Source organism: Narcine bancroftii, chromosome 4 (assembly GCF_036971445.1).
Source record: "Narcine bancroftii isolate sNarBan1 chromosome 4, sNarBan1.hap1, whole genome shotgun sequence".
NCBI classification, from domain to species: Eukaryota; Metazoa; Chordata; class Chondrichthyes; order Torpediniformes; family Narcinidae; genus Narcine; species Narcine bancroftii.
In genome coordinates, this window is record NC_091472.1 from 3,991,709 (window position 1) to 4,006,816 (window position 15,108).

Genomic DNA, 15,108 nt, shown 5'->3' on the forward strand with positions numbered 1-15,108 from the left:
AGGCCTGTTCTTTTATTCTGAGACTGTGCCCTCTGGTCCTGGACTCTCCCACCACTAGAAGCATCTCCTCCACATCCAGTCCATCCAGCCCTTTCAATATTCAGTATGTTTATTCAGATTCCCCATCCTACCTTCTCAACTCCAGGAGTACTGTCCCAGAACCATCAAATGCTCCTTATACGTTAACTCTAGGATTATTATCATAAACCACCTATCCAACACACCCTTCCTTCAATATGAGCCCAAACCTGCTCCAAAAACTCTATATGTGGGTTAACGAATGCCTTGCAAAGGCTCAGTGCCACCACCTTGCTTTAAATCCTCTCCTCCCTGCCTCACCCCCTCACCCAGATCTCTGAGCTGGGACCCTCCTCCTTCATCCCCTCACCCAGATCTCTGAGCTGGAACCTCCCTGCCTCACCCCTTCACCCAGATTTCTGAGCTGGGACCTCCCTGCCTCACCCCTTCACCCAGATTTCTGAGCTGGGACCTCCCTACCTCAACCCCCTCACCCAGATCTCTGAGCTGGGACATTCCTCCTTCACCCAGATCTCTGAGCTGAGACCTTCTTCCTTCACCCCCTCACCCAGATCTCTGAGCTGGGACCTCCCTGCCTCACCCCCTCACCCAGATCTCTGAGCTGGGACATTCCTCCTTCACCCAGATCTCTGAGCTGAGACCTTCTTCCTTCACCCCCTCACCCAGATCTCTGAGCTAGAACCTTCTTGCCTCACCCATTCACTTAGATCTCTGAGCTCAAACCTCCCATCCTTCCCCAAACCCTAATCCCAGTTGGCATGTTCTCTGAGTGGAGACCTCCCCTCCCTGCCTCAGCCCCGCACCCGACTGATGTGTTCTCCGACCGAGATCTCCCATCTCGCTCTTATTTGGATAACTGCAGCCTTCTCCCCCCTCTCCATCCGGCAGGTGCCCTGGCGATCAAGACCCGGCGGAGGGACACACTGGCAAACAAACTCCAGAGACGTCCGACCAAGGAAGAGTTGGAGGAGAAGAACATCCTGCCCCAGAAATCCAGCGAGGAGTGGACGGAGCTGCGTAAGCAGATCGGCAACAAGCTCAACAGGTAAGGCTCCTTCCCTGCCACGTCTCTATGTGGAGCTGATGGACTGCTTCTCTCCACACACGCTGCCTGATCCACTGTGTCCCTGCAATGGTGGGTGGGTGGGGGGAGTGCATAACCCCTCCCCCAGCTCCACGTGGGACACAGGTCTGCAGACAGGACAGTGGCTTCATGGTAACGTTCCTCCACAGAATGCATTCACAGCACTGGGAGGCATTTTTTAGACGTACGGCACAGTAACTGACCCTTCCATCCCAGGAGCCTGTGCTACCTGAATGCCCCCATTCACCTACAACCCGAATGAAGCACAAACGTCTACGGTCACAGGGGTAGGACGCAAGGGGACAATTGGTGGGGAAGAAGGAGTGGACGAGGGAGTCATGGAGGAAGCAGTCCCTGTGGAAAGTGGAGAGGTGAGGAGAGGGGAATATGTGTCTAGTGGTGGGATCACGCGATAACCTACAACCCCCGGTGTGTTTTGAAGGGAGGGAGGAAACTGGAGCACCTGGAGGAAACCCACGTAGACACAGGGAGAATGTACAAACCCCTTACAGACAGCGCAGGATTCGAACCCAGGTCGCTGGCGCTGTAATAGCGTCGCGCTAACCATTGCTCTAATGGTGCCGCCCGCACACAGTTCATTGGTCTGACTACACATTGAGACAAGGCCATGTCTGACAAACTTAGCAGGTCACACAGCTTCCCTGAGAAGTAAGGCGGCACGGTCAGAGCAACACTGTTACAAAGCCAGCGACCCCAGTATGATTTCGATGCTGTCTATGAGGAGCTTGTACGTTCTCCCCATGCCTGCCTGGGTTTCCTTCGGAAGCTCCAGTTTCCTCCCACCCTCCAAAACGTATGTGGTTGGATGTTAATTGGAGTGTAAATGGCTGGAATCGGCTTCTACCCCTGCTGTAAGTAAAGTAAAACTAAATTAAAATGGGTAACCAACATTTCGGGCCTACACCCTTGCTCAGGTGTATTAACAAGGCACACTTGAACAGTTTTTGACACCCAGCACCGTACACAGTCAGCGCCATTCCTGAACTTGAAGATGTTGGTTGAAAGCCCTGATCAGTCCAGCAATAATTTGTGGCTGTAATCCTGCATCTGAGGGAGGCCTGTTGTTTTTGGATAATGGTCACAGGTTGTAATACTGAGTTAGATTCAGATTTATGTCAGAATTCATATGTGACATCACGTACAACCCTGAGATTCTTTCTTCCTGTGGGCGCGGTCTCGTGTAAACAAATGAAGAAATGTCAACAAACTGGCTGTGCAATACAGAGAGGAAATAAAGTCAATAAAATGCATGTCAGAGCCCTTGAATGAGTCCCTGATCGAGTTTGTGGTTGAGGAGTCTGATGGTGGAGGGGGAGCAACTGTTCCTCATCCGAGAGTCTCCTGGAGCATGATCCACAATTTAAGGGGGGTTCAAATCCCACTTTTTTAATTACAATGCGGTAACAGGCCCTTTTGGCTCACATGCCTGCAATGCCCAAATACTCCAATTAACCTACAACCCCCCCACCCTGGTAGGTTTCGAAGGGTGATAGGAAACTGGACCGCCCCCCCCCCTCGGGGGAAGACCCACGCAGACACAGGGAGAATGCACAAACTCCTTACAAAAAATGCGGGATTCTAACCCAGGTCATTGGCGCTGAAACAGCGTTGCACTAACCGCGCCTCCCAATCACTTTTACATTTGTGCATTCTCCCTGTGTCTGCGTGGGTTTACTGCGGGGGGCTCCAGTTTCCTGTCAACCTTCGAAACATACGGGGGTTGTAGGTGAATCAGGTGTAATTGGGCGGAGTGGACTGTGGGTCAAGAGGGCCTGTTACCCTGCTGTATGTCTAAACTTTAAAAAAATTAAGTGTGACCTCTGACAGACAGTGGTGGTTTCGAATCCAGGTCACTAATGCTAGTATTGCACTAACCTCTATGTTAACCGGGCCGCCCCAGAGTTGTGGAGTGAGTTCACATAGGTCAGCACATCATGGCTGAAGGGCCTGTACTGTGTTGTAATGTTCTAGGATTCTGGGAGTTTATGGTTGATGTCAGCTGAAAATTTTCAAACTCCAAATCTATTTCTTTCCATTGCCTTTAAACTGCATTTCCCTGTCAACTGTACTGGAAGATCAGCAACTCCCCGCCCCCCCCCCAACCCCCCCCATTCCCCCAAGCGCTTGGTTAAATGTAGACTCAAATAGATCGATTTGGGCATAGCAGGGCAGTTAAGGGTTCCTGTTCATGCTACACGACAGCATCACCAGATCCAGCTACAATAGAGTCATCAAGTTTGCAGACGACACCACAGTCGTTGGCCTCTTCAGCAACAAGGATGACAGAGAGGAAGTGGAAAAGCCCGTGGACAAGATGAAGGAGATGATTGTGGATTCAGGAGGACCAGGAACGACCACCCTCCACTACACTTCAATGGCTCTGTGGTAGAGAGAGTGGAGAGCACCAAATTCCTTTGGGTTCACTAAACTAGAGACCTATCGTGGACCCTCAACATCTCCTCACTTGTCAGGAAGGCACAAAAGCGACAGCCCTTCCTGAGAAGACTGAAAATGGGCAAGGCTACCACCCACCTTTATGCCAACCTTCTACAGGAGCTCTATCGAGAGCGTCCTGGCCGGCTGCATCAGTGTGGGTACGGTTGCTGCAGAGAAATGGATCGGAGGTCAATCCACAGGACCGTAGGAGTGGCAGAGAGGATCAGTGGCGTTTCCCTCCCACCCATTGACGTGGTCCACTGGGATCATTGTCTAAAGAAAATGCACAAAATCATTGAGGACCCCTCCCACCCTGCACCCAGCATCTTTCAGCTTCTCCCGTCGGGGAAGAGATCCAGGAGGATCAGAGCCGGCACCACCAGGCTGAGGAACAGCTTCTTCCCACGGGCAGTGAGGATGGTGGACGACCAAAGGAACTGCTCACACTGACCCTCCCCGAGACTCTCATAATTACAAAACAATATTTATGTATTTATGAATATAGATGAACTCCTTGTCCTATGGATGTATTATTTGACTGGATGTGTGTTATGTCTGGTTGTGTGTCTGCATCATTTTGCACTGAGGACCGGAAAACACTTTTTCGTTGGGTTGTACTTGTACAATCAGATGACAATCAACTAGACTTGACTTGGCTTGAAACGCGAGCTGAGTCCAGGGACGGATCTGTCTGAATAATGGTGGAGGCTGGACGAGCCAAGTGGGCAACTCCTGTTCCTGTTTCTGATGTCCTTACGAAACGCTTCCTCTGCAAGCACCTCAGCTCTGGCAGTGTGAGCTAATTTACTCAGTCCTTTGAGTGGGAGCTACGACCCACAGCACTCGTGGAAGAATAAAGGGAGGCTTTTATGCAAGGTTTGAACAAGGTGTCAAGCCTCTATCAACGTCAGCGGCTGATTGACTGCAAGCTTTTAATGGATTCAGTGACATCCTGTAAACGTAATGCCTGCTATTATGATAATGTGCATGAGAGCGCCTCGGGAGAAGGCAGCGTAACTAGGTCCATGTAATCACCAAGGCTGCATCTTGACAGCCTTTCAGTTTCAGCTTCCTGCCATCTGCCCACACAGGCAGTCTGAGGGCACACTCCCCACCCCGAATGAGGTGATTCACACAGCAGGGAGTCACAGGGCTAGACAGGCAGCTGGGCTGAGCAGTCTGACACCACGAGCCTCGGTACATTCTGTCTTCAGAATGAGGTGGTGATCGGCTGAGAGATCACGTGCGGCCAGGAGCTCCCACACTCACTCCTCGATGTGTGGGAGTGTTTGTGTGCGTGTTCATGGTTCGTATGTGTTTGTCTATGTGTCTCTAAGTGTGTGTGTGTGTGTGTGTGTGTGTGAGCAACTGCCTGTATGTGCCTGTGTAGGTGTGGGGGTGTGTGTGTGAGAGAGAGAACATGTGTGTGAGTGGTTTGCGTGTGTGAGTGAATGCATGTGTGTTTGCATTTGTTTGTGTGTGAGGGGGAAGTTGTGTGTGTGTTAGACTGTGCGAGTGTGAATGTGAGTGTGTATGTGTATTTGTGAAATGGTTTGTGTGTGTGTGTGATGGTGTGTGTGTGTGTGTGTATGTGAGTGTGTGTGTGTGAGTTTGATGGAGGGGATGGAGGTGGGTAATGGAGGGGAGGGGGATGTTTGATGGAGTGGGGGGGATGTGTTGGAGTCAATGGAGAGAACGGGGAGTTGATGGAGGGGGGGATGTGATGGACGGGAAAGGGGATGTCACAGAGGGGAGGCGATGTGTGACGGAGGGGAGGGGTGTGTGTGATGGAGGGGAGGAGGGTGTGTGATGGAGGAGAGGGGGGTGTGTGATGGAGTGGAGGGGAGTGTGATGGAGGGGAGGGGTGTCGGATGGACAGAAGAGGGGTGTATGATGGAGGGGAGGGGGTGTGATAGAGGGGAGGGGATGTGTGACAGAGGGGAGGGGTGTGATGGAGAGAAGGGGGTGTGATGAAGGGAAGGGGGTGTGTGATGGAGGGGAGGGTGTGTGATGGAGGGGAGGGGGTTGTATGGAGTGGAGGGGTGTGTGATGGAGTGGAGGGGTGTGTGTGATGGAGTGGAGGGTTGTGTGATGGAGGGGAGGGGATGTGTGATGGAGGGGTGGGGTGTGTGATGGTGGGGAGGGGTGGTGTGATGGAGGGGAGGGGTGTGATAGAGCGGAGGGGTGTGTGATGGAGGGGAGGGGATGTGTGATGGAGGAGAGGGGAGGGGTGTGTGATGGAGGGGAGGGACTGTGAGACAAAGGGGAGGGGCTGTGTGACAGAGGGAAGGGGTGTGTGATGGAGAGGGGTGTGTGAAGGAGGAGAGGCAATGTGTGAAGGAAGGGAGGAGGTATGTGATGGAGGGGAGGGGATGTGCGATGGAGGGGAGGGGATGTGATGGAGGGGAGGGGTGGTGTGATGGAGGGGAGAGGGGTGTATGATGGAGGGGGAGAGGGGTGTATGATGGAGGGGAAGGGATGTGTGATGGAGGGGAGAGATGTGTGATGGAGAGGAGGGATGTGTGAAGGAGGAGAGGTGATGTGTGATGGAAGGGAGGGGATATGTGATGGAGGGGAGGGGGTTGTATGGAGTGGAGGGGTGTGTGATGGAGGGGAAGGGGTGTGATAGAGGGGAGGGGGTGTGATAGAGGGGAGGGGTGTGTGACAGAGGGGAGGGGTTTGTGACAGAGGGGAGGGGTGTGTGATGGACAGAAGAGGGGTGTGTAATGGAGTGGAGGGGTGTGTCATGGAGGGGAGGGGGTGGAGGGAGTGTGTAATGGAGGGGAGGGGGTATGTGACAGAGGGGAGGGTTGTGTGATGGAGGGTTATGGAATGGGGGTAGGTCAGTGGAACTAGGGGAATAATGGTCGGCACAGACTGGAAGGGTTGAATGGCCTGCTTTCTGTGCTGTAGCGTTCTGTGGTTCTCTGACATTTCTCCTAAACTCTCCTCCCTTCACTTTGTACACACGTCTTCTGGTGTTTGCTGACCCTGCCCTGGGAAACAGGCACTGGCCGTCCACCCTATCTACATCTCTCAAAATCTTGTAGACCTTGATCAAGTCTCCTCTCATCCTTATTCTCTCCAAAGAGAAAAGTCCCAGCTCTGCTAACCTGGCCTCATGAGACTTGTTTTCCAATCCAGGCAACGTCCTGGTAAATCTCCTCTGCCCCCTCTCCACAGCTTCCACATCCTTCCTTTAATGAAGCGACCAGAACTGAACACACAACTCGAAGTGTGGTCTCACCAGAGATTTGTAGAGTTGCAGCATGGTAATGCTGGGACCTCTCCTCCTTTCTCCCAGCCATCACCTGTTGCTGATACCATGTGACTCCTAAGGTGTCAGCTGAGTCATGGCTGATGATTCACGGACACGGTCATTTCCACACCTCATGTGATCTTCCCCAAACCCTTGCTGGTTTTAAGAGAAGCCAGTGCAGTCTGCCACAATAGCGTGGATCTCCCAGTGGCCGGCCATTTCAATTGCCCACTTCATTCCCTTGCCAACATGTCTGTCCATGGTCTCATGCACTGCCCAACTGAGACCACCATCAAATTGGAGGAACGGCTCCTCATCTTCCGTCTGGGCACCCTCCAATCGGAGGGCATTAATATCGACTTCTCTGATTTTCGTGAAGCACCCCCCACCCCACTTCTTCCCCCGTTACCTTCCCCAGTTCTGTCTCTCCCTTCTCCATCTCCTTTCACACGGACAACACCAATTCTCACCGCTCCCCTTATCACTTCCAGTGAACCCCTTGTGTGGATTCTTCCCCCAGCTGCACTGTCTGAATTCTGAGATTTCCTGCTTCTGGCTCATTCAGCTTATTCCCTGAAGAAGGGCTCAGGCCTGAAACGTTGGATTTGTAACTTTATCTTTGCTTTATCAAGTACACTGTTGGAGACTTTTTACTTCAACCATGGTGTCTGCAGACTCTCATGTTTTATTTTGTGTAATATTAGATGTTCAGTATTATTACATGACGATAAAGGAATCTTGAATCTGGACTATGATCTGACACGAATCCTGGTGCCTGTTCCTGGCTGCCGGAAGCCATCTGTACCAATCCTGTTTACTAGCACCTGGTCTGTGACCTTCAGGTGCTCAGCCAGATACTTCCAGTGCCAAGATCCAAGGCCACGAATCACCTCCTTGTTACCCACCCCTGGGAATGGAGGAAGTGCCAGTCTTGTGCCCGCATCTCCACCCTCACCACCAATCAGGGCCCAAACAGCCCTTCCAAGCGAAGCAGCACCTCTACATCGGAGAGACCGGGCGCAGACTGGGAGATCCCTTCGCTGTGCACCTTCACTCTGTCCGGCACAACAGTGTGGATCTCCCAGTGGCCGGCCATTTCAATTCCCCGCCCCATTCTCTTGCCGGCCTGTTTGTCCACGGCCTCGTGCACTGACAAACCACAGCCACCCGCAAATTGGAGGAACAAGTTTTATTCTGCCAGGGCACTCTCCAACCAGATGCCGTTAACATTGATTTCTCCAATTTCCGATTACCTCCTCCTCCCGTCTCTTTCTTTCGCTGTCCCTCCAGAACCCCATCCCCTTCCCTTCCCTTCTCCGATTGGATAATTACCCTCTCTCCCATCATTACTCGAGGGATTGAGTTCAGGAGTCGTGAGGTAAATGCTGCACCTCTATAAAACTCTAATTAGAGCAGTGGTTCTCAACCATTTTCTTTCCACTCACATATCCCTCTGCCATCGGGGCTCTGTGATCAGTAAGGGATTGCTTAAAGTGGGATGTGGGTGGAAAGAAAAACTTTGAAAACCACTGTTTTAATCGTCCCTCATTGACTCATTATGTGCATGGTTTCATAACCCCAAAGGAAATGGGCCAATGGCAATTTTTCTCAAGCAAAATATTTCAGTAACAATTGGGTCTAGAGCAGAGGTTCTCAACCTTCCCTTCCCACTCACATCCCACCTTATGCAATCCCTTACTGATCACAGAGCACTGATGCCCTAGAGATGACTTAAAGTGGGGTGTGAGTGGGAAGAGAAAGGTTGAGAACCACTGCATTCGACCACACTTGGAATATTGTGTTGGTTCTGGTTGCTGTTACAGCACTAGTGACCCGGGTTTGAATCTGCCGCTGTCCGTAAGATGTTTGTACATGGTCTCCGTGTCTGTGTGGGTTTCCGCCAGGTGCTCTGGTTTCCTTTCATACAGGGATTGTAGGTTGATTGCTGTATTTGGGCAGCACGGACCAGTGGGCTGGAAGGGCCTGTTATCGTGCTGTGCAACTAAATTTAAATCTCAGAATCTCCAGCTAGTGTTGCTCATGTTCGCTTCCAATCAATGTTGCCAAGTTCTCCTCTCATACCCTTTACTCCACTAGTATACAAACACTTCTCACCAAACTCAACCATGTGACGGGCCCTCTCACTATTAGGTTGCTTGGTGAATCAGATCAAGGCTTGGGAAGTTGTGCTGGGTCCTACGGACGCTGTCAGACCTGCTGAGTTCCTCCAACGTTTCTGTGTTTACTATAATCATGGAGTCTGCAGACTTATGTGTTTCACTGGATATAAACCATCCTGGCAATTGGTTAGTTTGGAAAGGCAGTCATTGAAGTGGGTGAAGAAGCCAAGGGTAATCTTGGCATTCATAGCTGGAGGATACAAGGGCAGGGTTGTGACGTTGAGGCTTTATAAGGCACCGACTGGTGAGGCTTCGCTTGGAGTACGGAGTACAGTTTTGGGCTCGTTATTTAAGGATGTGCTGGCGTTGGAGAGGGTTCAGACAAGATTCACAAGAATGATTCCTGGAATGAAGGAAATAGCATTTTAGCAGTGGCGGATTACCCATTGGGCTGAGCAGGCTGAAGTCTAGGGGCCCAGAAGGTAAGGGGGCCCATCACAACCACTGGTACACCCGTGTAACCACTTGTCAGTATGGGCTCGCGTTAGTCCTGGGTCCACCTGTCAATCAGCAGCAGGGTCTCGGTCCCATTTATCAATTCGGTCTCCGCCGGTCCCAAAGCCGAATGTCAATCAGTGCCTGCATTTGTGTGCGAGTCTGTGGTCCACCTCTGGTAGCAGAGCCCGGCTCATGGGAGGTTTACTTTGCAGACGGCTTATGTCAGGTCAAGTTTTATTTGATTTTAATGAAGCTTTTCCTCCCCACCTCCAACCAGACAGCAACTAGTGTATTCCCAGCATATATAACAATTACAGTATGGAAACAGGCCATCTAGGCCCCTCTAGTCCCATTTGCCTGCACATTCCCAGTGGATAGATTTGGAATATGTGAAGGCCAATAAATGGAACAATTTTACTTTATTCTATTCAACAAAGGGTGGGGACTATGGGGAAGGGGTGCAAGGTCGTGGGGGGGGGGGGGGGTGGGCCTTACTAAAGCTTAGCCTTGGGCCCAGGAGGTAGGTAATCTGCCACTGCACCTCAGAAACATTTGATGCCTCTTGGACTGTACTCCTTGGAGCTCAGAGAGCGAGAGGGGACCTCATGGAAGCATTTTGAATGTTGAAAGGTCTGGAAAGAGGAGATGTGGCTAAGTTGTTTCCCATGATAGGGCACAACATTAGGGATTGAAGGGCACCTATTTAAAAAAGAGATGTGAAGGAATGTCTTTGGCCAGAGGGTGGTGAACCTCTGGAATTTGCTACCACAGGCAACTTTGGAGACCAGGTCATTGGATGTATTTAATGCGGCGATTGATCACTATCTGAATAGTCAGGGGATCAAATGTTATGGGGAGAAGGCTGGGGAGTGGGACTAAGTGGAAGAATATTGGAATGGCAGAGCAGACTCAATGGGCTGAATAGCCTACTTCTGCTGCTGTGTCTTATGATCATTGTGGAGTTGCCGAATATTTCTCACAGATGGTCCTGTTGCTGTTTTCAGAATCAGAATTTATTGTTATGAACAAGTCATGAAATTTGTTGTTTTGCGGCAGCGTCACAGGGCAAACGTTCATATAAACCACCTTACAACAATAAATAAAAATAGCACATGAAGCGTCAAAGTGAGGCAGTGAGTGGGGTTCATTGATCATTCAGGAATCTGATGGTAGCGGGGTAGAAGCTGTCTTTGTGCCGCTGAATGCACGTCTTCAGTCTCCTGTACCTTTTCCCCGATGGTAGCAGAATGAAGGGGCATGGTCTGGGTGGTGGGGGTCTTTGAAGATAGAGACTACTTTTTTAAGACACTGCCTCATGTAGACATCCACAATGGAGTGATGTTGCAGGCCAAGTTAATATCCCTCTGAAGTTTTTTCTTGTCCTGAGAGCTGGCGCCTCTATACCCAAGCAGTGATGCAATCAGCCAGAATGCTCTCCATGGTACACCTGTCGTGGCTTTTTGGGGGACCTGGGTTCAAGCAAGGAAGAATTCTGGAATATCTGTATATACGACAATAAGTATTATCGACACAGAGCCCTTGAAAATGCTGGAAATACTGGAAGATTTGGCAGAGAAACGGAGAGAATGAGAGAAGCAGGAGTTAGGATCCCAGCCATCTGCACCAATATTCTGGGTACACTGCCTGCCAGGGGCCAAGGAGTGGGGGAGATAGAGGCAAGGTCTTGTGTGAGCCTTACGCCCCTTGATTCCAGACCTCTCTGAAGGGGGGGTGGGGAGAGAGGAAAGAGGCAACCTTGTTGTAAACCCCCTCCTCCTCCCACCACCAGACCTTGTTCCCCTACTCCCAACAGTGGACGAAGCCTGTTCCAATGGGGCAAAGTGAAACACGAAAGGCTACAGATGCTGCGATTGTAGTAAAAACACACCAAAATGCTGGAGGATCTCAGCCGGTCTTTTCAGAGTCCATAGGAGACAAAGATATGTTGCTGAGTTTCAGGCCTGAGCCCTTCTTCAAGGAATAATCAGAATTCAGACAGTGCCGGCTGGGGGAGGAATCCAGACCAATAAAAAGGGTTAATTGGATATGATTAGGGGAGAGGTAGAATTGATCATGTCTTTGTCAAAGGAAGACAAGGAATGGAGAGATGGGGGGGGGGGTTGTGGATGGAGAGGACACTAAGGGGTGTGGGGTTGGGGTTTAACGAAAGTCAGAGAAGTCCAGGGGGTGTAGTGCTAATTTTTTAGTGCTGGAGTTCACAGCAGCAATGAGGTGCCCGTAGCTGCCCCCTGAGGTGCCTGGAGCTGCCCCTGAGGTGCCCACAGCGCGGCTCCAGAAGCGGGAGGCGCTCCGACTGCATGTGCCCGCGGGGAAGTCGACGTTGGCGGGCGCCCAGTCTGAAGGGTGAGGTGCTGCTCCTCTAGCCTACGGTGGTCCTCAGTCTGGCAGTGCATGTGGCCGAGGGGAATGGGACAGGGGAATTGAAACGGGTGGCCGCCGTCACAACAAATGCAATGTCGAATTTCTGCAAAATAATCTGGAAGCCTCCTGTGAAGGTGGGGTGTGCAGTGCGTATTATTCCAGTAAAGCTACAGCGAGAGAGCACGCGGATACATAATGTGATCGAGAGGGCTGCAGACTTCTCCTCTCCGCCCCCTTCCCTCTCCCGTTCTTCCGGCAGCGGTGGCCACGCTGTTATATAAAGCGAGTGCGGGCTCTTGCCAGTGAGGTCAGTGCAAGCCGACAGGCGCAGCACCATCGCCCGCGAACAGGAGATACCTTCCCCAGGGGTACAAACATGGTGCATTATTCCATTGTCATTGTGTTCGGCAGGAGGCTCAGCCAGAGACCCTCGCTGGAGGAGTTGGAGCAGAGGAACATCTTAAGATGTAAGTACAACTGACGCCCCCATCCCGGGAGTGTTTGGTTCGCAAGGTGGGGAGGGAACCTTCAAAGGTGCCCGTTCCTGCAGGAGTCGCAGCCCAAGTTTGAGGAGGAGCTGCGTGGATTCGGGTGGACAGGGGAAAACGACTCCGGCAGGAGAGGGCAGCTGTTTCCCCCTCGGGGTATTACCTTGCGTCTGCGGGTGTCACCAAACACTGCAGCACAGCCAGCTAAGTGAGGAAAGCCCCCCCCCCCCCTTCCTTGATCTCTCAATTGAAAGGCTTCTCGCAGACCTCTCGTGTGGGGGGAGGGGGGGTATCCCTTTCGTTGGGATCACTCTGGGAGATCTCGGACCGTGCTCTGGGTTCCCGAGTGTCCGCAGACACACCAGCGCCACGCAGCTGATGGAAGAGAATGGGGTAATCTGGCTCTTAAGCAGAAAAAGGGGGGCTTCAGTAAATGAGTAGGGTTCACTGCGGGAAGAAGAGAACGTTCACATCACCCCAGCCTCTTCCCCCCCCCCCCCCCCCCCCCCATCTCCCAGTTCTGTCCGCAGATCTTCCATGATAAGCTGCCCCGTGATGGGAACCTGTCCCGCAGGGATGTTGCAAGATACACCGGAGTGGAATGCTGGTGTGAAAATGCATTCTCTCTCTCCCCCCCCCCCCCCCCACCACCGCCTCCTCCTCATGCCCTTCTTTCCTCCCCCCACCGCCTCCTCCTCATCCCTTCTTCCCCCCCCCACCACCACCGCCTCCTCCTCATCCCCTTCTTTCCCCCCCCCCACCGCCTCCTCCATCATCCCCTTCTTTCCCTCACCGCCTCCTCCTCATCCCCTTCTCTCCTCCATCTGCCGCAGAGCACCAGCTGCCGGAAAGGGAGGAGGGGGGTGGGCGGTGTTGGAGGTGGGTTTCCACCTTCCTTACCCACCACCCCCCCCCCATGCGGAGGAGGCACCCCAATGGAAACCCGCCCTCTCCTTCCCCCTCCTCCGCGCGTCATCGAGGCTTCCCCGTGACGTCAAGCGCCAACTGATACATGTCAGTGTTTCGCGGCCGCGGGTCTCCCGCCTTCCGGCCGCTCTGTGTCCTCCAGTTCAGGACCGAATCTCCCGAAAATGCAGCAGAACAAGGTGGAAAATTCCTACAAATTCCAATTCCGTAAATGCAAGATTAAAGAAATAATTACAGTAGTGAGGTAATGTCTGTGCTTAATTCATTGTGGATGGGAGAGGAATGGACTGGCTGCAGGTCAGTGGGACTCGGCAAAAAAAAATGGTTCGATACAGACTAGAAGGGCCGAAGGGGCCGGTTCCATGGTTCTATTCAGGAATAATCTGATGCAGCGGGGAAGAAGCCGTCCTTGTGCCGCTGAGCGCTCGTCTTCAGGCTCCTGTACCTTTTTCCCGATGGTAGCAGAGTGAAGAGGGCATGGCCTGTTTGGTGGGGGGGTGGGTGTCTTTGGAGTTAGATTTATTGTCGAGTGGGATCACATCCCACCCTCAGAATCCCTTCTTTCCTGTGGGCCAGGGAGAATTTCTACTTATAGGTGACTGTGAACTCCGATTGTCCAGGTACAACTCAGTGAATCAGCGTTCTCCTGTCCTCGGGGCAAAACATGCAGACACACACCCAGACATAACACATACAGACAAACAATACATGTGCAGGACAAATATTTCATCTGTACAAATAAATATGGTTTTGTACAAATGAAAATCTTGGAGGGTCAGTGTGAGCAGTTCTTTCTGTCGTTCAGCATCCTCGCTGCCCGTGGGAAGAAGCTGTTCCTCAGCCTGGTGGCCAGGCTCTGATCCTCCTGGATCTCTTCTCCGAAGGGAGCAGCTGAAAGATGCTGTGTACAGGGTGGAAGGGGGTCCTCAATGGTTTTTCATCTCTGCCACACACCACAATCTGGGTAGATCAGTCAATGGGGGGGGGGGGGGGGGGGTGGAGGGAGAGAGAGGAGACTCCAGTGATCCTCTCTGCCACTCCTTTTAGTCTTGTGGAGTGATTTCCCATCCATTTCTCAGCAGTAGCCATACCACACTATAATGAACTGTACTCAGGAATAAAAAGGTATGTATACAAAAGAGAGAAATGTAGACAAAATACAAAAAAGAAAATCAATAGCCCAGAGAGGAGGGGGTGAAACTGATAGGAGAGGCTGGTCTGAATGTTGTCTCTTCCTGCAGTGAGCAGAAACTCATTTACTGGAGCCCATTTTTCTGTTTCCAAGGGAGAGTAGTTTCGATTCTCTCCATCAGCTGTGTGGCAGTGGTCCAAGATCTCCCAGAGTGATCCCAATGAAAGGGGGGCATTCCCCTTCAATTTCCCCCTGATGGAGGGGCAGCTGATCCTTTCTGAGAGGCTCATCGACTGTGAGAAGCAGATTGGGGGGGGGACTGAATCAATTGTTTTGAAATGGGTTTGCAGACAGAGCAGGGAGATGAAAGGAATGTTTTCAGTCAGCTGGGCTCTGATTTACTGGTAATGAAACAATTGGACAAAATGCAATAGAACTCAGTGCAGGCCCATATATTCCTTAAAAAAAATATATACTAGCCTCTCCCTACCCTGTAACCCTATTTTTCTTCCATCCATGTGCCTGTCTAAGAGTCTCTTAAATGCCCCTAATGTTTCAGCCTCCATTACCATCCCTGGCAAGGAATTCCAGGCCCCTATGACTCTGTGCGTTTATAAAAAAAAACTTACCCCTGATGTCTCCCTCCCTTCACTCTGTACAGATGTTCCCTGGCATTTGCTATTCCTTCCCTGCATATGCCTCTTATATTACAGTTATCCTGA

The 15,108-nt window shown here is 51.7% G+C and overlaps 1 protein-coding gene across 3 annotated transcripts in view; it reads left to right on the top strand.

Annotated features, from left to right (window-relative positions):
* Positions 1-13,493, top strand: part of LOC138760296 (phosphatase and actin regulator 2-like) — a 105,424-nt gene extending 91,931 nt beyond the window's left edge. The window contains exons 8-10 of one of the 3 annotated variants that reach the window (XM_069930680.1): positions 928-1,084; positions 12,251-12,306; positions 13,161-13,493. In XM_069930680.1, the coding sequence (XP_069786781.1) occupies positions 928-1,084; positions 12,251-12,306; positions 13,161-13,162 (215 nt within the window). In that variant the 3' untranslated portion in view covers positions 13,163-13,493. Of the gene's footprint in view, positions 1-927; positions 1,085-12,250; positions 12,307-12,845; positions 13,118-13,160 lie in introns of those variants that run through there. The other 2 variants (XM_069930679.1, XM_069930681.1) reach the window with 2 other exon arrangements.
* The last annotated feature ends 1,615 nt before the right edge of the window (positions 13,494-15,108 follow it).